Source organism: Lissotriton helveticus, chromosome 2_1 (genome assembly GCF_964261635.1).
Source record: "Lissotriton helveticus chromosome 2_1, aLisHel1.1, whole genome shotgun sequence".
Lineage (NCBI taxonomy): Eukaryota > Metazoa > Chordata > Amphibia > Caudata > Salamandridae > Lissotriton > Lissotriton helveticus.
In genome coordinates this window covers 1,849,881,304-1,849,906,535 of record NC_136059.1, presented here as the reverse complement: position 1 = coordinate 1,849,906,535, position 25,232 = coordinate 1,849,881,304, and the positions used below count along the sequence as shown (strand labels likewise).

Below are 25,232 nucleotides of genomic sequence, written 5' to 3'. Positions count from 1 at the left end.
TAGTGATGCAGCACTAGGATGAATGAAGTGATCTGGATGTTCTGGGGTGTGTGTTATTTCAGGCCATCTTGTTATTTTATGAAGGAGGCGAATGTGTAGCATTATCTTACTGTTGTAGTGGCATTCTATTGACCAAGTGATACATAGCTTTTGTTAGATTTTTTGCAATGTTGCAGAAGGTGATTTCCGGAATGCCTGGCAGTTTCTGAAATACCTCGCCTCTCCTTAGGATTCTTGGATAAACATTTCTTACCTGCCCATCTATCATTTTAGGAGGGTACTACAATACAATTTTGGTGGTCTTACCTGATGTTAGAGATCTTTGGGAGAGAAGCACTGTGCCAATTTGAAGAAATACTGTGGTATCCAATAGTAATGAAACCTGTTGTGAGTACTGGGGTCTGTGAAAGAGGAAAGCTGAGAAGACCTAAATGGGCAGTTGAACATTCTGGTTCCACTTAATGGAAGAGTGAAAGGCAGGGCCATACATTGTAGTGTATTCCGAGGCTTTAATACATGATTGTAGTAGAAAAGATCTAATAAGATAGAACTCAAAAAAGTAAGTATTTTGAAAAGTATGGTGTGAGGTACTTGGGTAGGTAGGACCTGGTTGCTCTGTGTCCTAAAAACTTTATGCAGATGAGTGTGGTGAGGGGAGTGTTAGATATTGAAGTATTCTGAAGTGTTTAGGATGGAATGGGATCTGCTATACTAACCCAATGTTAGTTTGAGTTCAGGAAAGAAGTTGGTGGGAGGATGGGGCTTCATTGGTTATGTTAACAGATGTACCTCTGTTGTCCTAAATTTCAATAAAAAGTTTGAAAGAGAAAAAATGGGCCCTGAAATCACAGAACATTGACAAATGGAACAAGCATTGGCATAGGCAATAGGTCTTACCTATGGGACCTTATAAGTATTTAGTTATACAGCTCAATATCCTTACTGCAACAACATCAACTGTTGCATGGCTAAACACTTATACGGTCCCAAAGGCGAGACCTATTGGCTATTTATTTAGGCTATCTGATAGATCTGCATGTATATAGGATGGATAGCTAGATAAGATAAGATGGATTAAGATAAGATAGATTAAGATAAGATAGATAAGATAGATAGATAAGATAAGATAGATAAGATAGATAGATAAGATAGATAGATAAGATAGATAGATAAAGATAGATAGATATGATAGATTAAATAGATAGATAGATTGTGACTACCGCAGGGCTTGTAATTACATAAACAATTTGATTATCTGTTTACTGATCTCATTTTTACAAGGGCCTGCGTCGATAGCTCGGAAAAGGTAACTTGCCAACATTTAAGAACGCCGCATAGAGCCCTTGTAGCAGAAAAAAAGAGGGGTACATTTTCCACTCTATCCGTACGGTAGAAAGAGATATATAAAAAGCGCACACCCCACATGTAGTGTGTACAGTTATTACAGCAGAAAAAAACACATTGCTGAGATGAACGACAAAAGCAGCCACACATTACAAGAGCACTAAGTAAGAAGGTGTGACCGAACCAATCCATGTTTACGTTTTATTTTCTCTCAGCTCAACACAAAAACCTAAAGGGTTTTGGAGCATTAAAAACAAATGTTTTCCTCACACGCAGGTCTGACCTCGCACGCCAGGCTTTTATTGCATTTGCTGTGACTCGCTGCTTTCCTATTTTTTCATCATAAAATGCCAAATCCACAAACCCAGAAATATAAATAGCCGCTGCCTTGGAGACAAGAGGGTATTCTCGTTTTTCGCGGTACTGACGCCAGCCTGGTATTTTGGTTAGTGCAGCGTGAAGTTGTTGCATGGGAATGCTGTTCGAATACTCGGAATTATTTCTGCGGTCTGTTTTGGTTCTGTCTGGCAGCACCTCGGCCATAAATGAAAGATAAAGGGAGAGACTGCGGCATGGAGCGACAGGCGGAGGAAGGCTTGTAGAGGGAAGAGCGCGCGCAAGGGGGGGTGTAGACAGTCAGAGAGAGAGACCGGCAGCAGACTCAGAGGAGAGAGCGCACGAGAGGGGTATAGGAGAGGGAGAGAGGGTCAAAGAGAGAGAGAAGCTGAGACAGGCAGTCAAATAGAGGGAGAGAGGCAGTCACAGAGAGAGCCAAGCCAGGCAGTGGTTAGTGAGAGAGGCAGAGACCAGCAGTGGAGTGAGATAGAAGCATAAAGAGAGAGAGAGGAGCGAGGCCAAGTAGAAAAGACAGGCAGACAAAGTCAACGGAAGAGAAAGGCAGACAGGCAGTCGGAGAAAGAAAGCGAGAGACATTCAGCGGAAGAAAAAAAGGAAACCGGCAGAGAGAGCAAGTCAAAAAGAGAGAGCGGGGCAGAGATAGACCATGGAAGAGTGAGACCGGCATGGTAGAAAAGAGAGACAGCGGAACAGAAAGAGAGACAGGCAGTCAGAGAGAGAATCTGGGCGGACAGTGGAAGAGAGAGGCAGAGACAGGCAGGGGAGGAGAGAAAGAGGGGCAGAGACAGACACAGACACATTGAAAAAGAAAGGGAATCAGCAGAGGCAGAGAGCGGATCAGAGAGGGAGGGAAATACTGGGGAAACGATAGAGTGGCGGTGACAGAAACAGTGCAATGCACAGAGACAGGGAGACTGATATACAAAGCGAGGCAGAGGCGGACTGTGGAAAGATAGACAAGGAGACAGACATATGGAAAAGATAGAGACATTCAGGGGGGAAGACCGAAGCGAAGAATGACAGTGGGAAAGAGAGGGGCGTAGACTGAAGCACAGAAAGGCAGATAGCGACAGCTGAAAAAGAGAGGCAGAGACAGGCTCACTGGAAAAGATAGAGAAGCAGAGACACAGAGAGAGACCACGATAGACAGTAGAAAAGAGGGCACGAGAGAGAAAGATATATTAGAGGCGAAAGAGGAGGAGAGACAGGAACAGTGGAAGATAGAGATTGAGAGACAGAGGGAGGACTAGAGAGACGGGCGGAGGGGTGGTGCAGGAGGATAAAAGCAGAGATAAGAAGCAGGCACTTTAGGAGAAACAGAAAAGGCGAGACAAAAAAAGAAGACAGAGAAGAAACACGCGAGAAACAGAGCGGGGACAGGCGGATTCACATAAATGACACAAAACATGAAGAGAAAAAAATGTCCAATAAAGAAAGAAAGTTAAAGAGCAGAGAATAAATGTGGAATATATGGGAGGAGGAAGAGAAGGCAAGTACGAGCCAGTGCTCAGAAATCTGCAATGCGCATTGTAGGGTCACTGCCTGGAGACGCTCACACCACAAGTTAAATGAACAAGCATTAGCCGTGCGGCCGTAAAAGCAAAAGTCATCGCGATTGCGGTGAAAGAGAAAGTTATCGCAATGACGCGCTCTGTGCTAAGTACCCGAGGGATGCACGCACAGCAGTGATTGGAGAAGCAGAGCGTGACGCGCGCTTGCGCGCGTAACCGCAAGCTGGTGGCCAGCAAAAGTTTGGTAGCACTTCGAAAAGCCACTGACTAAATGTCTCGCAGAGACAGCGCATGCGCTGGCTCAGCAAGACCTAAAAAGCAGCAGCCTCAATTTTCAAACTAGAAATGCAATAATAAATGCACTGTAAACTCATTGTTAATTGTTGTGTGGATGAGCAGGGATTAGAGTAGGTGCCTTTTTTGCCATTGACTCAGAGCTCATTAAGCAGCTGAGTGCTGGTTCAGAAACTCATTGCCTGGTTTAAAATTCCCGATATATGTAACATGCTATGGACTGGGTGTACTGAGGTGACAATTTATGTTGGTAGTATATGTGGCTGTAGATGCACATGCTATGCATACTCTTGCAATTTATTGTTGGGTTTACAAGTTTGTTTTCTTAGAAGAATCTTTGGAGCGACAAGATGTGGTGTGATTTCTCCCCTAGGCCACAAAGTGAATATGCACAGGCTCCATGTTAGATTGGTTTTTTTTTTTCGGCCATCAGGTTACAACGTACACTTTGAGGACTCTGAGACCATCAGGTGTTTTTACGTGGTCCCACATTGTTAAAATCTAACACAGATGATTCAGAAGAGTAGTCTTTGCTTGGATAACTCCCGGTCATTCTACTCCAGCATACAACTTCGGAAGACTACCATTTAGCGTTTAACTACCGGGAAACCGGGGACCTCCCCACAACCTTCTTGGACCTTAAGCCCATCCTCGATGACAAGCACTTCAAAATGCAGACTGAAATGGAGTAATGGAGCGGACACCCTTCCAACATTGCCCGATGTGCAACTCCTAAGTATCCTTGTCAGATCATCAGGGTACAATGCAAAATGCACCAACAACCATGCTCTGAAATTCGAGACATCTTTTGTGAAGACGATCCTTTCGGTACCAGAAGGATGATGACAGAGGTCCATCCAGAGCCCCAGCAGCACCCCAAACACCCAGCTCAGAAACAGTATCCTCAAACAAGGTAGAAGACTATATGCAGTGTTGAAGACAACTGGCCCTCTAACCAACAACATGTGCAGGCCTGTAAGTACCATGCCTGCCGAAAATCCCATCAACGCCAAACAATTAATCGACAGCTGGATCTTAAGAATTGAGAAGGCTTGCCTTTGAAAATAAAATCTCTGTGGATACCCTTAAGGATTCGGAGCTGATAAAGCACAGTGACACAAGCCCTCTGTTACACCTCTGCACCATAACTGTTTCCTCCTTCTGCACCATCACCTCCTCGTTCACGCATACCACATCCTCTGCTTCCATTAAAGTCACTTGAGCACTTCACAAATGCATATTCTTACGCTGGCAATCCACTTGACCCCACAGACCCAGAAGACCAGCCGTTATGCACAGGGCCAGGTGATAATCCCTGGGAGAAGAACAATTTTGCCTTCCTGCTGATACTCATTTTGAGCACTATTCAGTCAAGGTATCCCCTTGAGGGGACACAACAGCCTACCATGAGGCAGCCTTACATCACAAAATAGACATGCATGTGCTACATAGTGGAGGTGAAGTGTGGCTCAATGGTTAGAGCGGCAGACCCTGATGCAGAGGTCTGGCCCGGGACCAGGGTTCAATTCCTGCCTCGGCGGGTCTTGGGCTCAATTTCCTCGGACCTTGGAGAAGTGTGGCTCAGGGGTTAGAGGCGGCAGACCCGGAAGCTGAGATCGGCCCTGGACCAGGGTTCAATTCCCCGCCCCGACGGGGGTTGGGCTCAATAATTCCACGGACTCGATAATTCTCACTCCGGTGCCTACTCGACTCACGGGTTCACACTCTGTGACTCTGGGCAATAGCTTGCTTAATCTCCACAACGGCCCCTCGCGGCGGGATGCCTGGCTTTCACCTTGTGGATACCCTGCCGGGGTATCTCACAGGGGAATACCAGGACGGGTTCCCTAAGCAAGCGCATAGATGCCTGCGATGTGGGCGATTTGCGCTATATAAATACATGTACATTTACATTTACATTTATAATTCTCGCCTCGTGCCTATTCTAATTATGGGTCCCACTCTGCAACTCTAGGCAATAGCTTGCTTAATCTCCACAACGGCCCCAACAGCGATAGGATGCCTGGCTTCACCTTGGGGGTGCCCAGGAGTGGGCACTTCACAGGGAAAAGCCAGGAAGGGTTCCACAGCGGTATGCGTACAAGCGCCTTGAGAACCCCCTGGGGGTGATACGTGCACTATGCAAATACTAAATTACATTACAAGAAAAAGAAAACTTCCTAGTTAAGACCCTGTCCAAGTCTGAACAACCAGTTAAATTTCGATCCATTCGCAGAGGCATACTTAAGTCTGTCCCAAACAATTTTAAATACCTGGCAAGGCTATGGTAGTGACACCTAGGGTAGGGGGAAAGTACCAACCCTTAGCCAACATCCCCCATTTACATCTGAAGTCAGGTCCCCCCTGATTCTTTAGTGGTTTATACCACATGCAAGAGCCTCTGCCTAAGCCATAGGCGATGCCCTTCCTCCCGATAAGTAGAGAAAAAGATTAGCTGCTGCGGGCAAGAGAGTAGAAGTAGAGGCGATACATACTGGCACATAGCCAGTTCTGTGATACTCCTGTCCAGGTACAGCAAGGTTCAGTAGGAGGAATTTGAGCCTGTACAGCGCTCCAGGGCATTTTGGTTTGGTTTGCGCTATAGAAGACTTGCCTTAGCATCTCCTCGCTCAAATAGGAAGGGCAGCTGCTTCTCCTCAACTTGTCATTTGACTGGGAGCCTATGTTTTGCCCCCCGGGTTGATGAGATGCTAGAAAAGATGAAAAGGGCATTGAGATCACCCAGTTCATGTGTGCCTTATAGACTCTAGCTGCAGGAGCCATTTTTTCTAAACTGCCCACTGGTGGAGTTAAGGCAACATCCCCGATCACCAACAGTCTTATCAAAGATTGCAGCACACTTCACACCAACAACCTGGCAGGGATATCCCAGCTGCGCATACAGGGAAAATGTTGGCAGAAAGGGCAGAGGTGGCTCCAGTAAAGGAACTTCCACCTTTAAGCACAGACTTGCTCTAGTTAACCCGATTATCCATGCTATGATCACTTTGTGTCGTGACTATGCGAATGTTCTTTTTTTGGGAGCTGCTGAAGCCTAGGTGAAGCGCCTGCAGGTGGTTCGAAACGCGGCAACCAGGTTACTTCTCCGTCTGCCTAGGTGTTCCTCAACGACCGCATTGGCAGCCTAAGAAATGCATCCTATTTAAAGCATTAGTGATGGTCCATTGAGAAGAGTTCTCTTCTAGCACTCAATATTTGGCCGATTATTCACTCAGTATATTCCCTCCAGAACACTGCACTCCACTTCCGCATCTCTTTTAGTTATCCCACACTTTAAGCGAGTTTAAAGGGGCGGTAAGGCTTTTTCTTATTTGGCTGCCAAGGCCTGGAATGAGTTCCCAGTCAGCTGTTACGGACTGTTTCTGAGCCCGTCTACAATCTTGGAATTGTGTTTGATTACACACTGACTTTTGACAACCAGGTCAGTCCAAGCCACTACCTCGTACTTTAACAACTTCTGAATACTGAGTAAACTGTTACCTTTGATCTCCTTTCCCCAGGAAAATTAGTTGTTCTAGCCCCGATTTCCTCATGCCTTGATTATTACCATGCTCTTTATTTGAACACCAGTCCGCTATCCTTAAACAAATTGCAGGCAGTTTAGAATGCTGCTGCGTGACTGATAGTTAATGTTCCTGAACATCAGTTGGTTTCTCAGGAATTGATTAAACTCCATTGGCGTTCCGGTCAGTAATCAAATTACATTTAAGGTGCTGTGCTTAGCTCACAAAGCACTTTATAACATTAGCCCAGGACTTCCAGGAACTAAATTCCAGTGGTATATCCACAAGTGGCTCTTTCCATTTGCTACGACTAAAGAATAGAACCTCTATACCTCTCCATATTAAGTCCCTTGAAGACCACAAACTATTTAGGAAAGCTTTCAAAGCCTATGGGCTACATTTTCAATGTTGACCTTTTTGATTTGACGTTCTCTGCCTTTGGGACCTGCATATAATGGAAAGTTGGGTGTATCCTTTAGTGTTACCCGAAAATAGAGTTTGTACTCCAGAACTCATTTGAGCCAGAAGAAAGAGGTTACTGTAACTTCTTGGGAAACATTCTGCTAGTTGACAGCTGCTAAGTGTCCACCGGGTCACCACTGCGCACTTCTACCAAGCTCTATTATGTGGTGGACATTTTAGCCCGTCAGCACACTGTGGTTGTCACAGTTCTAAGGGCAGTGTTCCAGATGTCTACATTAACTAATTGCTAGCCATCTCTTATGGAAGGTGCTGCCTTACAGTGTATGCAGAGCATGTGTATCTACAGCCAAACATGCTACAAACAGAAAATGTTACCCTCTAAGCATCTGTTCACCTCATGTACCGCTGTAGATTCACAAGTACCCACCCTCCGAAAGGTTATAATGATTGTGGATCTCTCCTTCTGTTACTCAGTCCACACTCTAAAATGCATGTGGTTCTCCACAATGGGCTCCATCAATGCTCCTGATACTCTCACCCCCTCTGCGAAAACAATCTCACATGGAGTTGATTCTCATGCACATTGTGGGTTATGGAAGTAGTCACACCACATCTCGTGACTAGAAAACTTCTTCGAAGGAAAAAACTTGAAAACAACCGAGCCCAGCACTAGATAGCAGGAGTAAGCTGAGCTATACGCAATGAACTGATGCATAGACGGTAAGTAACGTTTTCCCTACTGCGTATCCAGCAAATTGTTCCATTACAAAAAGTTGGCAAATTCTTTACAAACTGATATGAGTTCATAATTGATTAAAGTGCGTAAACTGGAGATCACTGAAAAGTACAGATTAGTTTGGAAAAGAAAAGAAATAAAACTGTCAACGAGGTTATTGGGCATGCAAACACACATGGTGCTTGAGAAAACTTGATTAAATATTAATTGGCTGAATCATTTGGTAGCTCATAAATGCATTGTTGCCGCATATTTTGAAGAGCCTGTTTATTATTTGTTCTAATTGCTCTTTTTTTATTCTCCAAGGAGTGCATCCCTCGTTGTCCGGAAAAAAGATGCTATTGTTCAACAGCAAGCCGGCATCTTCAGACGCCCCAAAAATAGAGGACCTGACGTGGCACTCGGCATACTTCAGAAAGCAGTTGGAGAAGTCTCAGAAAAGAGGCGAAGTTTGGCACCCAAAGAAAATGGAAAGAACCTTGCTCAAACATCCAAACCCATCTGTCAAAAAGGAGCCTGCGTTATCCCAGGAAAGCTGTGAAAATACTAGTACAGACGCTAGAACTGCAACTGTACCTCGTAGACACGAATCTGCAGTCTCTGAACACCGGAAGCGAAGGGATAACCATTACCGTTGTGACGACGTTAAGACTGAGTTAAAAGAAAAACATGTACGGCCCACCCATAAGCCTTCAAAACCCACAGGACTGTCGCATAAGCAGCCCGAGCACAAACGGGCAGCCACTTACCCAGCTGACAAGTCTGGGGCACCTGCAGCCCAGAAACACCCTGTGGAGCCGACGCCCCACTGTAGTCGCCCCGCCATTAAAATGCACCACAACCAGACTACAGCAAAAGTGCCTACAGCGCCCAAATGTCCACTCAAAAATTGGGGAGGGTTTCGAATTCCAAAGAAAGGAGAAAGGCAGCAGGGCGGGGCCCAGGAAGAGGCCAGCCGCCAGAACTCTCCATCCCAAAGTCAGGGAAGCGTTTCACCCAAAGATGTGGACAGGGCACAGGAAAGTTTTAAGGCGCACAATGACAATGATGGCTATGCTCCTGACGCTGAAATGAGTGATTCGGAGACAGAGGCGACAAAGAAGAAATGTAGGCAGCAGCGGATGACGCCCAGCAGTGCCATCAACAGGCGGTACGACACGGACTTCGCGAGACACAGCGTCCTAGCGTCCTGACGGGGACTGCACCGGAACACCTTCTGCACGATAGTTGAATTACTTCCTGCAGCCATGCACTATTTGTACAGTATGAGGCGGGGAGGATACCCTTTCAGTGGACATTCTTTGGTTCTGATCGAGTAATTCCTGTACAAACTTGTTTACTTGCACTTATGACATTGTGACTTGTTTGCCTTCTCCCCGGAACTCATTTTCATTTGTTTGAAGATATAAAAAAAAGAATCTATTTTCAACTTTGACAATTCACGTGTTGAACCTCAAACTGACTTTGAATGAGCCTATTTTGACGGACTCTAAATTGATTTGACACAGTGCGTGGGGTCAGAGAGTGGCTGTGCTTACCTTTTTTTCCGTTTGATACAAAGCATTTGATATTTCAGTTGACGATGCCCCTTCCCATTTTGGGAGGGATAGTACATTTCAAGAGAGTAGTCCTGTGTATGCTACTGAAAATTAGAATACCCACTTCCCTTGTACTGCACTTTGTTTTAAATCATTTTCATTATTTATTTTTCTTTCGCCAACCGTTTTATTGCAAATTCCTTACTTGACCTCTCCTTCCAGAATGCCAGCAATGCACACGCAGAGCACTCCGACCTGTAGTGTAGAAATGTGAATAACTGTCGGTAGAAAAACAGGTAGTGGTTTAATTGAGACTTGCTAATTGCTTTAGTTTTGCATAGTGGAGGGTGGTATTCGAGTAGGCAGTGTTGATGTCGTTGGTCAATATCACGTTTTGCATTGACCAGCAAGGCAGGCTGCTAACCGCTTCTGCCAGGGTCACATTAAGTCAACGACCCGTGATCGTATGGACTGGTTCGACAACATTTGGACAGGGTTGTGCATGAAGTAAGTGTACATGCAATAGTTGTACACGACATTATTTTGATAGACACCAGCAGTGAATGGTTATTGAATTAATAAACTCTATTTTGCCTCCAAATCCATATTTTGCTTCGCCTGTTCTCACATAGAAAATTACAGTATTTTTCAGGACGGAGATAATAAAATATCGGACTCTGTGCTACTGAATGAAGCTCTTATCAGATTCACGGTACAAGGAATGTTCTAGTTAGAGGCAAAGATGACTTCCAGTTTGTTATATAGCAGGGTTCGACTTTTGGGTCAAATATTTACGGAGCCCAGTGCTAAGACCTGAAAAACTGGATGCATCTGGGGTAGACCTGTCCCTTCCAATTCAGTGCAACTGTGCAAGGTACCTACTTGCCAGCTCCCTAGCCGGGAAAGGGATTGCATTCATGTTACGCACTCGGTTCTGCAGTGGGAAATAGCAGTAGTATTTCATTTTAATTTTATACCATCTGCATTGTTTTTGTAGTAGGGAAAGTCTGCTTATTTAAGAATTAGGAATGCTTTTAGAATGTAAAGTCCTATGACACTTGCTGTGAGAAAAGGTGGGAAGTTGAAGGCGCCAGGAGTTCAGCTTCTTGTTGGAAATCCGACGAAGTGGTGTACACGTGAAAAAGATGCAAACTCGACTTTTTAATGTCAGCTTAATTTTTAGACCAACACATTTCGTTTAGTCTTCCAGATCGCCAAGGATGATTGTTTACGAACCTGTTTTTAGAGAGGTGGATTCTCAGTGAGTCCACTTTGCTATGCAAGTCATGAAATCACCAATCAATTTAATGTGTTACTCAATCCAAGCGTTATGGTCAAATCTCTAAATCAAGGTATTCTGTCCTTCTATTTCCAGCTAAGAAACTTGACCGGATACTCTCACAGCTTGAGAAATCCTGGGCCTTAGTCCTCTGATTGACAGATCTGATGAACGCACCAAAACACTATAATGGCTTCATTTCTTGTGCACTCCACAGTGAGAACTTGAATTGTATGCTTTTTTCCCCTTTGCTCTTTTGATTGTTATTAGGTCTGTTTCCTATTAGCTTAATGAAGGATAATTAACATTAGCTTTGATCAGTAATGGTTGTTAGTGAAAGCAGCCGCACTATCAAAAATGTAATCAAGATAAGACATTGTTTCTTTGGCTCCAACTAGCACTTAATCATTGCTCTCCATCTCGTATCAACCTTTAAACCCATTTCCTTTTAGCTAATGTGCACAATTTTGTGAGGGATAGAAGTTGTCCATCGTTTACACTGGTAATCCCATCTTTACCTGAAAACTGTCCTCTTTGCCCTTGCCTGTCAAGTGTTACATATGTGTTCATTCTCTGGATACACGAAAAAAGAGCAGAAATTGCCTGGACAAGAAGAGGTACAGCTTGAATTTTAAATTGTGATGTTTTTTATGCATAAAAATTGAGTATACTTTTCTTTTTGTCTCTAAGTCGTTCTATTTCCTTCCCCGCATTTTTTGCTTTTGACTTCTCAATCGATTCCGATTCTGTTGCATGCAAGCAAAAAGCTTGTGGTTACCCATTGCCATGATAAGCGTCAAGTGTTTGTGATTTAGGTTGTAAATATTTTGATTCCCCAAGAGCCTAGTGTGACTAATCTGAAACAGACCACAAAAGATGCAGTTATTAATTTTCCCCAATCTTTGAGTTTAAAAAAAGGAGCAGCACTTATGAAAATCGAAAAAATCCACACCTTTTTGAAAGCACTCATAGTTCCTTATGTAGAGCTTTGCTTCTGGTGTTCCACTGCAGACACCATTTTAGTTTGTTTTGTAAAAGTAATGAAAATATGTAGCTGAGTAACTACTGCATTACCAACTCCTCCGTGCATACATACATACAGAAGATAGAGCTGTGTGAATTTGCACACAGAAAAGGTAAGTCTTTATAGCCCCATCTTCCCACACAGGAGATGCAAGATAGCAACCGAGAGAGCTTTCCTCACTAATAATTCATGCCTGTGAGCTTGAGGGGCAGGCTATGATTAGCCAACTGGGGATGACCTCACACTTTGTAAGAATGAACTGCTTGCTAAGAACTAAAAGGATCCCTAAGGCATTCCAGTATCCAGCCTACAGATCTGATGCGCAAATGAGCCTTTGGCCTTTTCTTTGACCAAGTGGACTGGGGCAGTGTTTTGGGATTTGCAGATCCTATTTTGTGGCCGCAAGTCTTTCTTCTTTTTAGGTCTCGACCTACAGCATTGCTTGTTTGTGTCGAGATTATAGTGAGGCTTTCAAAAGTCTACCCAAACTGCTGCGGATTGGTTACAGTTCATGTGAGCCAGGCGCATGCACAAAACAACACAAGCCTCGGCATCAGACTTCAAAGGAATGCGCTCCCCCGTCACAGCAATGCCGAGAGCTTCATCACACACTCCTAACGAGTCTTCCTTCTCCCGCATGTGACCCTACTTGCACCCTCTCGGATCCATCTTCATACTTTTCTGCTTTTCCCTGTTTCCGCCACACACTCCACTCCTTTGAATCTCCTTTCTGGCCTCTTTCCTACTTTTCATCCTTTCTCCTTAAATCCCATTTCTACCTTCTCACAACCCCTTCGAGCACTGTTATCTTAACATTTGTGTTTCTCTCTGTCTTATAATGTCTGCACTGCCACCATTTACTTCGGACCCTCACACACCCTCACCCTCACACACCTCACTCACCCTCACTCACCCTCACCCACCCTCACCCACCCTCACACCCCCTCACACCCTCTCACCCACCCTCACACCCCCTCACCCACCCTCACACCCCCTCACTCGCCCTCACCCCCCTCACACACCCTCACTCACCCTCACTCACCTCACTCACCCTCGCACACCCCCACCCTCACACACCCCCTCACCCTCACACCCCCTCACATCCCCTCCCCCTCACATCCCCTCACCCTCCCTCACACCCCCACCCTCCCTCACCCACCCTCACTCTCACCCTCACACACCCTCACAACCCTTTCACCCTCATACACCCTCACCCACCCTCACACCCCCACCCTCACACCCCCCCACCCTCACACCCCTTCACCCTCACCCTCCTACACCGTCACACACCCCCACCCTCACACATCCCCACCCTCACACATCCCCACCCTCACACACCCCCACCCTCACACACCCCCACCCTCACCAACCCCCTCACAATACCCTCACCCTCAAACCCCCTCAATCTCACACACCCTCAATCTCACACACCCTCACCCTCACACACCCTCTCACCCTCACACACCCTCTCACCCTCACCCCCCTCACCCTCACACACCCTCTCACCCTCACCCCCTCACCCTCACACCCCCTCACTGACCCTCACCCCCTCACCCCCACAACTCTCTCACCCTCACAAACACTCACCAGCATAGCATAACAAAACATAGCATAGCATAACAAAACACAGCATAGCATAGGATAAATATGTTCTCTCAATGTTTCAAGCTTTATTCCAAATGTAACAAAAAGATGTTAATATTTCACTTCTGTTCTTGGATTTTCATCACAATGAAAAACACTGAACATAATCTTCACAAAAGTTATTTACAAAAGTTTAAGCTATTGCCATTATAAATTACAATACCTTTTATTTAAGTATTAATTATTAAAAACAATTAAAAGCCATTGTTATTTGTAATATCAATACATGTAAGTCACGTAAATACAACACATATTGCATTACAAATGCTATAGGTGTCACATTTGCGAAAGTTATAACTATTCGCATTGTAAATGGCAAAGCTATTAATTTCGCTATTTTCAAAAACAACATAAATAAAAAATTTGTCATTTACAATACCAATAGCTCAAACTTTCCTAATGCGAGACCTATTGCATTGCAAATGCTTGTTTGCCTTGGCCACTTCCTGCTGTGCCCCATTCAAATCTTCCTAATATTTGGAGGATGTTTGCCAAGCTTTCTTCTAATTCCTTCCTTATTATTGTTGGACTGCATGGTTGGGTTTCGTGAAAAATAATGGCCATGGTAACCGTGGACCCTGCATTTTTTTTTTTAGGGCAGTATCGGACTATCTATATTAACCTTACCTCTACCCCCCCACCACCCACCAAACTCACTGCGGTTACGGGATGCTGTTTGTCTCACAATAATTTATCTGCATTCCCTCACTAAGTGACAGCTGCAGCCAATCTGATCCGAGAATACCAGATGATTGATAGACACTTGTTTCCCGTCGGTCAATGACATTTGAATATTATTCATTTTTTCCACTATCTTACTCTTTTATACTCTTCTGTTTGGGATCTCGAAAGAAATATTTAATTAATGCCCATTATATATACATGTCAAAGCTCACCTAGTGCCTTTTTGTAATACAAATCCCGGAAACTACTTATTAGCTTTTACCCAACTCACAAACATTGGCATTGCTGAATAAGCTTTCTGCAATCACTTAGTTGTTTAGAAACTGATGGCCCGGTGCATAGGTGGTTTTCCACCTGACTGTCCATGGTATTTCCTGATTTCAAGATATAGTCTTTTTTGTTTTTGCTAACTTTATCATATCACTGTTTTTTACTGACGCATTGAAAGGTTCACTGGTGGTTGTAACCAGTGTATTGTGGGTGGTTGCTTCTGAATACTGCTGGTGAAACAAATTAATTGTTAGATCTGCTTTATTTTTTCCTTGCCCTACTGCAAGAGAATGTTGTAATCTCACGTCCATTTCCCCCATCTAAGCGAGTGCGAGACTGAGCTGCCTTTTTTTGCCTATAATTCTTGCCATCTGTATGGAGCCATGTATTGCCTACACATTACTCTGTGGCTCCGTTAGAGTAGTGGTGAGAACTGTAGTTAATTCCAGCCTATGGAGCTACAGTTACATCACAATTTGAAAATTTACTCAACGCGATCATAGTGCTCACGAAGAAATGTGTGGGTATTCATGGATAGAAAAAAAAAAAAAAAAGGAATTCATGTATTAAAACTCACTGTACACTCTATATTTTGATTGATTGTGTATCGAACACCATTTATCCTGAGGTCAATCTGCGTCCCGATAAAAATGATGTTTAAATGATAAAGATTTGCTACTTAAAACTGGAGATTTATATTTTTCTCTGAGGTTTCGCTCTGCTCTCGCTGCATACCCTGTTATTTGTAGATGTCTTTCTTATTCTAGATCTAATCATTTTAGTGTGTCTCGTGTTTCAGTATTTTTCTTTTTCCTAAGTCTTCTTTCTGATTTGCTCATTTGTAGTTAAATTAATGTACTTCCATGCAGGGGGTAGAATGTTTTGCTTGATAGCCATTCCCTTCCTTGCTAATCCCTGCAATCCCCTTTACATCCTCCCTTCCAGCAGCTAACATTTCCAGACTCCGCATGTCTAGTCCCTGGGTGTAATACATATTCAGCCTGTTTCATGTACCTGGTTATTCATATTCTAATCATTTGGAGCATTAATACATGTTTAGCTCAAACAAAAATACAAGTGTGGTATATATTTGTACAATAATCGTAATCAAATTACTTCTGATGGATACTCCTAACTGCAGATTCCTCACCTTCGATTATCTCCAGGTGCCAGATTGGTCCTAGAGGATTTTTCAGCATAGCCCCTGCACACTGGTAGGTGGTGTTGCGTGGCTGCGCATCAACCTTGTTCTGCCATGGAAGTGACAGTCGGAGCTGCATGTAAGCGACAACCTAGCCTGCAATTTCTTTCAACGCCTTCATATGTGGATCCTTAGGTAGCTCCTATCTTGTTCTCGTAAGCGGACTAGTTTCTTCTCAGAATTCTTGTCGAACGTGCATGGGAACATTGCTCGCCTAAAATTACAGAGTTTAAACCTTGTAGAGTCTGTGGCAGATCCACACGAAGTGTCTTTGGTGTTTGGGTTCTGGCTGCAAAGTTGTGCAGGGAGTGTGCCCTTTGGAATTCAAAGGTATCAGAGTTTGTGAAGCCAAGTTGTACATAGCTAACTCCAAAGGAAGTCATGTTAGCTCAGTTTCTGCTCATAGTCAAGGGTGCAGGCCCATTTCCGGCGTCTGGGCCATTCCCACAACAAGACTTCGTCCTGTTCGAAGTCTTCGGGTTAGTTGAATTCCAAGAAGACCAAGTGGGGCTCGTTCTAGTCTCGCCACTCTCTTTGTGAGTAGTCCCTAGTGTAGGAGAGTAGGATCTGCTTACTATGGTTACCCCCACTTTATGTTGGTGTTTCACTGTTTTTCGACTTTAGTCTGGCTGGGGCCTTCTATCCAGGACTCCAGCCTAGCTGCTTCCTCTCTAAATTGATTGCATGTACTTTAGGTACACTCCAGTTTGGGTACTGGGGTTACCTTTGTGAGTCCCTAGCTTATAGTATAGCCCTTAGTACACTAGATACTAAGGGCAAAGGTACCCCGGAGGCCTTCCAGGGGCTGCAGCATGTATTATGCCACCCCTGGAAAGCCTTACAAAATGACACCACAGGACTGCTACTGCAGCCTGGGTAAGGTGGTGCAATCACCCCTTACTAAGATACAGGTTACCTATATCTACCTTTAATCACTGCAGGCCATATCAATCCTGAAGGCAGGGTGCTTGGTTTCGTGTGAGAGGGTGCCCATGCATGAGCAGAGCCTCTCTGCAGCCTTCGGAATCTATTCTCTCAGGGCTGCATGGAAACATGTTGTGTTTGGTGTCAAACACTTTGGAATCCTACCCCCTCCCCCCACCGCCAGTCCTGGCGGCGGGGTTAGAATTCCACCCTTCTATAGGGAGAGACATGTACACACCGGTCTACCCAGTAACAAGTTTAAAGAGCCCTGGCATCACAAAATGGATGCTGCAGCCACAGACACAAGTCTGGCCTCCTGCTGCTGACCAAAACTCTGGCAGGGGAGGCCTGAACAATAGGTTTCCCATCACAGGGAGGTGTAACCACCTCACAGACAGGCTTTAGTGTATTGGGGCTGGGTAGGTGCACTCTGAGAGTGCTTTGCAGTCTGGAATAGGGGCACATTTGGTGTCCCGGGGCATAGCCCAGTTCAAACCAGTTGCAGGGGTTACAAGCCCCTGCTCTGGCGCGAAACTGGACAAAGGAAATGGGTGTAGCCACCCCTCTTTCCAGACCCTCCAATAGGTGGGTCCCCAGAGTATGTCCAACCCCTTTCTTAGGTATAAGTAAAGAACCCCTGGCAACAGGATTTTAGATTACACCTTGACGAAACTCTGAAACTGAATCCTGGAACTTCGACGCTCTACTAAAGACTAGAGGACGGAAGAATCTCCTTTGGGGTGAAGGAGTGATTCCCCTGCTTGGCAGGCACCAACGAAGCTTCTTGCTGGTCGGCATCTCCGAAGCTCTCGCCGGACTCCAAAGTATTGGCAACACAGGAAGCGGATTTCCAGACATCTCAGAGGCCGACCCGAGTCCCCAGCAAAGCTGAGACCTGCAGCCCTCGTGAGTGACGTGGAACCAGAACCGCTGGACACCGTGCACATTTGTAAGTGCATTGACTTCTGGACGTCTCTTAAAGTTGTGCTTTGGGTTACTTGTAGCCCAAGCCCGAGCACCTTTTGCACCAAAGATTGTGGACCTATACTCCACAAGTGTTCCGTGAGCCCGCTTCTTGCATTTCAGCTTGAGGCTCCTTCGCGATCCCTGGTCTGTCGACTGGTGGGTCCCTACGAAGGCAACTCTGATTTTCCTTGGGCTTCCCTGGTTGCTCCAGACGTGCCCTGACTCCCCACCGAGTGGTGAGTCCCTCGGACCTTGCTGGTCCACACCAAAGCATTTCTTTGATTCCTGCGTGGGTTGCTGTTGCCAAGGCTTGTTGGGTCCAATCCAGGCACCGACACTGCAGCACTTGACATCTTTCGTGGGACAGCTCGATTCCAGATCCTGGTCGTCGTCGCGCCTCCTGGTCCTCGTGGCTGAAGAGTCAAGCTGCACCTCTTTCACCTGAAATCACCAGACATCAGTGGACATTAGACTGTCGTGCCCCTGGTCATTGGCAAGTGACCCAGACTCTGTCCCCTCTGCTTTCAGGTCCTTCTCATCTTCGACCCAGACTTGGATCACATCGGACACTTTCCACTTGGACGGCAGCAGCACTTTGCAGCAGATCGCCATTGAAAACGATGACGATTCCCGACACCTAAAGACACCTATGCACCCGGCTTACCTGGGTGAGGTAACTCAAGTACTCCGGTGCTCTCGTAGGTGTTGGCCCTAGAACCCCTTAAGTCTAAAGGGGTTTGCTCAAAATCCTCTCCTAAGTGTCCTTAATCTTTAAATTTCCAACTGCGACTTTCCCCTTAGAACGGAGATTCGCGGCTGTGTTCTCACACTGCACGCGTCCCCCGTGGGTCCGCTGTGTCATTACCTTGGGTGGTTCCTTGTGGTCCCAGCGATTCTACAGACTCTAAGCCTTGTGTCTAGTCGAGTTGTGCTTCTTATACCACTTTCTTAATATGTGGTTTGGTACGCCCCTAGGGCTCAATGTATATTGTGCTAATTTACTGTGTGATATTAAGTGTAACTTATGTGTTTGACCTCTAGCCTCATAAAGAGACTAGTAGGGTGTGTTTAGAATACATGCATATATTTTATATATATACCTGGTGTGGTTTTCCTTTCATTTGGTCACTCAAGATATTATAGACTGGTAAAACAACTGCTTCACATTCCTTCAAGACTTCGCCTGAAGGCTGCTCTCCATATCAACCACTAGGATAGCTTTCAATAAAGGTTGTCTTTAACCTATCACCTCTAAGGGGTTGTTTGGACTGGTACAGGGTGCCCACTATAACTAGTGGACAGCATATGCCAGGCCAACTTCTCACACCTAGGACGTCAAGTTGTTCCCAGGTCTTGCTGCATGTCCCCCAATGTGGAGCTGATTCTATTATTTTTTTTTGATTGAGCAGAACAAAACAACATACATTAAAGCCAGCATCCCTTAACATCAATATATATTATAATACAATTAATACATAATTTCAAACAGCTGGAATATGCTGAGAAAAAATCCTCCCAACCCAGCTAACTTGCTTACAACATAAAAAATAGGTAACACCGGAGTAGTTTATATTTATGGAAAAAAACCTTCTCTTGTACTAAAGTGGAAATGCAGTTAAACTTAGAATCCTAAGAATATCATTGAGCAGCATAATTTACACAATTAGACAAAGTGCCAGTGCTAGTGCAAATATATGCTCCTGAAGGAAGCCAGGAAGTGCAAGCCTTCTCTAGTACTAAAGTGAACAAAATAGAATTAAGGTCAAAGAAATGTCATTTGACAGTGTAATTTACACGATCAAGTAAAGTGCAAATGCAGATATATACTCCCATTCTCGTAAAAAAGGAAATGGAAATACCATTGATGACCCGGGAGTATGATTCATAACAGAAAATCTGAAATAATCCTTACCCCTGAGCCTTCTTATTAATCATAAACATAATCCAGATAATTATTCAACACCAGATTGTCCCTGAAGATGGCTTTCCATTTGATCAAAAAGTTTCCAGATTGACACAAATTTCTTAATCGCTCCCACCCTTTTAGCATATGCTTCTTCAAAGGTTCTCACACGTTTTATTTTTTTATACCATTCACCATGAGTTGGGGTCTTGGTTGTTTTCCAATTCTGCAAGATCAATGAACGTGCCACCAAGAAGGAAATTGATATAACATTTCACCCCCTTTTGTTAACACCTTATTAGTGCTTTGTTTTAATAAACCAAACAATGCCGCCTCCGGTTCTAGTTGTACAATGGTTCCAATAGTGCGGCTGAACCCAGCACATAATTCCAGCCAAAACTGCCTCAATGTAGGGCATGTAAAGGCAATATGTAGCTAACCACCCTCACCGGCTTGCTGACATCGAAAACATGTATTTTCCACCTCCGGATATATTTTATGGAGGGTCTGTGGTGTATAATAAGTCGACCATTGGGACAGGGAAGCCATCCTTATAAAATTGGCAGCCCTAATTAGCTTATTGCCATTCTGCGAAATCGCTTGCCATTCTCTAATTGAGAAATTTCAGGCCAATTCATTTTTTGTTTTTTCTAAGAAATTAGTAACAATCAAAGGCTCCCGTTGATTTTGAAAAACTCTATACCAATTCCATATGCCTCTCAATTTCATTCTAAACACGGACGCAAGAACTGGAGGGGTGCCTGTGTTACCTAAGGGTGCATATTTATTTATCCAGGATCTAACCTGAAGGAAACTAAAAAAAAAATAGGGACCTACTTTGAGTGCCACATCTGGGCTGCACCTCCTCCCAGGTCATACATCTGCCTCCTAACAAAAAGAGACCTAACTCTTTAAAACCTTTTAACTCCCAAAGTTTAATATGACTACTATGAATAAAAAGTTCCAAGCTTCTAGCCTCTGACAAACCCAAATATTCAAATCCCATCGATTTTGCTTTTTGCACAAAAAAAAACCAGAAGTCTTAAAGAGAATTCTTGAAGCGTCTTCTAGCTTCTTTTTTTAGGCAATTTTGATGTTTTTAAAAACACCAGAAGCTGAGTCCCTGCTGTATCAGCCAAATTCCTCATAAAAAAAAACATCCAAAGACCCCCTATTCTCAAGCAAACTATCTGAAAGAGACACGTTAGTATTAGATTCCTTACCTTAGAATATCCCTAGGCGTCAGACTGGATCCGGAAATTTTTGCGTAGCAGTACCCTTGCGCGTCGGTAGGCGTCGTCTGCGGCTCCTCGTCCGTCGCGGGCGCCGTGATGACGTCGTCTGAGTACTTAGACACCGCTTTCGCGTGCTGACGTCAGTTCTTCTTTTTTCCGCGCCAGCAAGCGCAGATCTGGAAAAAGCAGTAACCCTAGTCAATTTTTGACTAACCCTTTTTTTGATCGTTTTGATCGTTTCTCGAAGTCTTTCGACTCAGATTGGTGCCGTAGGGATGCCTGGCTTTAAGCACTGCAAGGATTGTGACCGCCTGATGTCGGTCACGGATCCTCACCACCTGTGTTTAACTTGTCTAGGCGTCGATCACGACGACACGGCCTGCTCCGACTGCCGGGCCCTCTCTTCGAAAGCCAGACGGGAGCGGTCCCGCAGGCGACTCGAACTCCGGCAGTCGGTCCCGTGCCGCGAGAGGTCTCGGTCCTACGGGAGGTCGAGGGACAGGTCGCGGGCTCAGAGCCACCACAGCTCCGAGAGTAGGCCGCACTCCTCCGGGTCGAAGTCGTCGTCAGGTAAGAAGCACAAGAAGTCCAAGCGGCGTCATCGCTCTTCGGACTCCCCCCGACGCTCGCGCGATGCGGCCGGGGGTTCGGGTGACACCACCCACGCGGCTCCGTCGGAGTCGCGGGCGCCGCGTCCAGCTCCACACCCTCCAGTCCATGGGCTAAACGCGGCGCCGGAGGAGATCGAGCGCTTCCTCATGGCCATGAGGAAACTCTCTCCTCCGACGGGCTCCGCGGCGCCTTCGGGCCCAGCGGATCCGTCTGGGGCCTCTAGCGGGTTGGGGGATTCGGTCCCGACACCGTCGGGTGCTTCGGCCCCGGCGCCGCAGGTTCCCGTTATCCCGACGACGCCGGTGCCTTCGGGCCCGGCGCCGCAGGGTACAGCGGCCCGGCGCCACAGGACCCCACTAGACCTTCTTCGGGGTCTGGATTGTCGCCGGTGGACCTTACGACCTCCCCGGCGTCGGACCATCAGGTGTCGCCCCCGGCGCCGTCCCCGATGCCCCCTTCATTCCTGTTCAGACGTCGGGACGGCCCCGATGGGCGCCGCTCCAGACGTCGTTTGGAGAGTTTCACTTCTATGAGCAGGCCCCATTGATTGAAAACCCTGAGTCTCAGGAGATGGGTGATGAAGAGGATTGGGAGGGGTCTGAGGACCCTCTGACCAGAGAGTGTCAGTCTCATGAGGACTGGGCAGGAGACCTTGGGGAGGCCAGTGGCCTGGACACCTCTCCAGACACTGGTTTTGTCTCCCGTCATACCGTGGCTTCGGAGGAGGGGGCAACCTACAGTGTGGTGTTGATGAGGGCTGCCAAGCCCTTGGGCCTTGAGCTCCCCGTTGCGGCCGTGAGGACTAATCTCCTCACTGAGGTCCTTAAACCGCAGTCAAGCTCGGCTGAGCCTCTGCTGCCCTTTAATGAGGCCTTGACCGACGTTCTTCTGGGCACTTGGTCCAAGCCCGCTACGGGTTCGCCAGTAGATAGGAACGTGGCCAGACGCCACCGCCCCGCCCTGGGCGACCCATGTTTCCTGTCCACCCACCGTACCCCCGAGAGCCTGGTCATCCAGGCCTCCAATTCCCAGACCGCATTCCCGTCGGCACCGCCTGACAGGGAATCAAAGAGGTACGAGCAGTACGGCAAAAAGATCTTCCCGTCCCTTAGTCTAGGACTGCGGTCTTCCAACACCGCATGCCTCTTGGGCCGCTACACCCACCCTGTGGGATACGGTCGCGGAAGTGCTGCCAGAGTGTCCGTTGGAGGTACGGGCCAAACTCGGCCAAGCCCTTGTGGAAGGCCGGGATGCAGCCAAATATTCTATACGGTGTGGGCTGGATACCACCGACTCACTGGGTAGAGCGATGGCAACGACGGTGGCGGTCAGACGCCACGCCTGGTTGAGGTCCGCCAACTTTTCGGCCGATGTCCAAAACACTCTGATGGACATGCCGTTTGATGGCCGTCGCCTCTTTGGCGACAAAGTAGACCATGCGCTTGAGCGCTTTAAGGACTCCAGGGCTACGGCCAAGTCCTTGGGCCCGTCGGCCCCGCGCCAGCAATCGGCTGCTTATCACTCCTTTCGTGGCCACGGAAGGGGTGTACCCACACGTGCTGCCAGCCACGCTCCGCAGGGTAATACCCAACGCGGTGGCGGCCGTGGGAACCGCCGTCCCGGCGGTCGGGGACAACGGCGAGGTCAGTCCACACCTTCCCCCGCAGCATCCACCTCAAAACCCTCCTAGTCCGTGCTTTCAGGCCCATGTGACGCCAGTGGGGGGCAGGGTTCGCCATCACCACCTCCACTGGCGCACCGTCACTTCGGACAGGTGGGTGCTGCAGATCGTCCGAAGGGGCTACTCCCTCCCCTTCTAGGCGACTCCTCCAGCCACGCCACCGCAGAACCACCGTGTATCGGGGGATCATTTGCGACTTCTGCAGGAGGAAGTTACGACCCTCTTGGCCAAGGGGGCCATCGAGCGCGTTCCTGGGCCAGAAGTAGGGTGTGGTTGCTACTCCCACTACTTTCTGGTACCCAAGAAGGGCAAAGGGGGCCTACGCCCTATCTTGGACCTAAGGAACGTCAACGGCTTCCTCCGGAAGGAGAAGTTCAAGATTCTGACACTGGCTCAGGTCCTAGCTGCCCTGGACCCAGGAGACTGGATGGTAGCGTTGGACTTGCAGGACGCTTATTTCCACATTCCCGACCTGCTGGCCCACCGGCGCTACCTGCGGTTCACGGTTGGCCACGAGCACTTTCAGTATACCGTACTCCCCTTCGGCCTTACCAGCACCCCACGGGTGTTCACAAAGGTGATGGCGGTGGTCGCAGCTCACCTGCGCAGGGTAGGGGTTTGTCTTCCCCTACCTCGACGACTGGTTGTTGAAGGCGGGCTCGCCCCAGACAGTCGTCGGCCACCTCCAGACTACGGCAGACCTCCTGCACCGGCTGGGGTTCTCCATCAATGTGCCGAAGTCACACCTGTGCCCCTCTCAGAAGCTCCTTTTCATCGGAGCGGTTCTCGACTCGGCGCGGTTTCGGGTTTATCCACCCGAACAGCGGGTCCGGGATATTCAGGCTCTGATTCCCATCTTTCAGCCGTTATCCCGGGTCTCGGTCAGGTTGACGCGGCGGCTTCTGGGACTGATGGCCTCTTGCATCCTTCTGGTGCATCACGCCAGGTGGCGGATGCGGGCTCTGCAGTGGGACCTGCAGTTTCAGTGGGCCCAGCATCAGGGCAACCTGTCCGACCACGTCCTGATCTCGGAGGGCACTGCGAGACAGCTGCAGTGGTGGCTCACGGACCGCGATTGGGTCAGCGGCAGATCCCTCTCCCTTCCCCAACCGGAGCACGTAGTTGTGACGGACGCGTCCCTCCAGGGCTGGGGAGGCCACATGGGAGAGGCGGAGATCAGAGGCCTCTGGTCTCCGGCGGAGGCCCGGCTCCACATCAACCTATTGGAGCTACGGGCGATTCGTCTAGCACTGAAGGCATTCCTCCCCTCTGTCCGGAGGAGTGTAGTGCAGGTGTCCACAGACAACACCACCGCCATGTGGTACTGCAACAAACAGGGCGGGGTGGGGTCGTGGACCCTTTGCCAGGAGGCTCTGCGCCACTGGCAATGGCTGGAACGCCAGGGCGTGACCCTGGTGGCTCAACACCTGGCAGGTTCTCTGAACGCCAGGGCGGACGAGCTCAGCCGTCGGTGCATGATGGATCACGAATGGCGTCTGAACTCGGACGTGGTGCAAGGCCTCTTTCAGCAATGGGGAGAGCCTTGGTTAGATCTATTCGCCACCGAAGAGAACGCGCAATGTCATCAGTTCTGCGCGTTGGAATTTCCAAGGCGGCACTCGCTCGGAGACGCTTTTCGTCGCGAGTGGAGTTGCGGTCTACTGAACGCCTTTCCGCCTATACCACTTCTGCCCAGAGTGCTGAAGAAGATCAAGCGCGACCGGGCCCAAGTCATCCTTTTGGCTCCGGACTGTGCACGAAGGTACTGGTATCCAGAGCTACTCAGTATGTCAGTCGATCCCCCGGTTAGTCTGCCTCTTCAGGAGGACCTTCTGTCGCAGCAGCAGGGGACGGTCCTCCACCCGAACCTGTCCAGTCTCCACCTCCATGCTTGGAGATTGAGCTGCGGCAGTTGAGGCCATTTGACTTGCCTCCTGAAGTCTGTAACTTCATTCTGGCAGCCAGCCGTCCCTCCACAAAGTCAGTATACGCCTGCAGGTGGAACAGATTTGTGGCATGGTGCACAGCAAGGGCTGTGGATCCTCTTGCTGCCCCTCTTTCTGAGGTTCTTCTCTTCCTTCT

At 47.4% G+C, this 25,232-nt stretch overlaps 1 protein-coding gene across 3 annotated transcripts in view; it reads left to right on the top strand.

The window, feature by feature from the left end:
• The window catches only part of JADE1 (jade family PHD finger 1), a 223,176-nt gene extending 211,495 nt beyond the window's left edge, over window positions 1-11,681 (top strand). For 2 of the 3 annotated variants that reach the window (XM_078676772.1, XM_078676773.1), the window contains one exon: window positions 8,496-10,328. In XM_078676772.1, coding sequence (XP_078532898.1) covers window positions 8,496-9,382 — 887 coding nt within the window. In that variant the 3' untranslated portion in view covers window positions 9,383-10,328. Of the gene's footprint in view, window positions 1-8,495 lie in introns of all 3 variants that reach the window. The other variant, XM_078676770.1, reaches the window with a different exon arrangement.
• The last annotated feature ends 13,551 nt before the right edge of the window (window positions 11,682-25,232 follow it).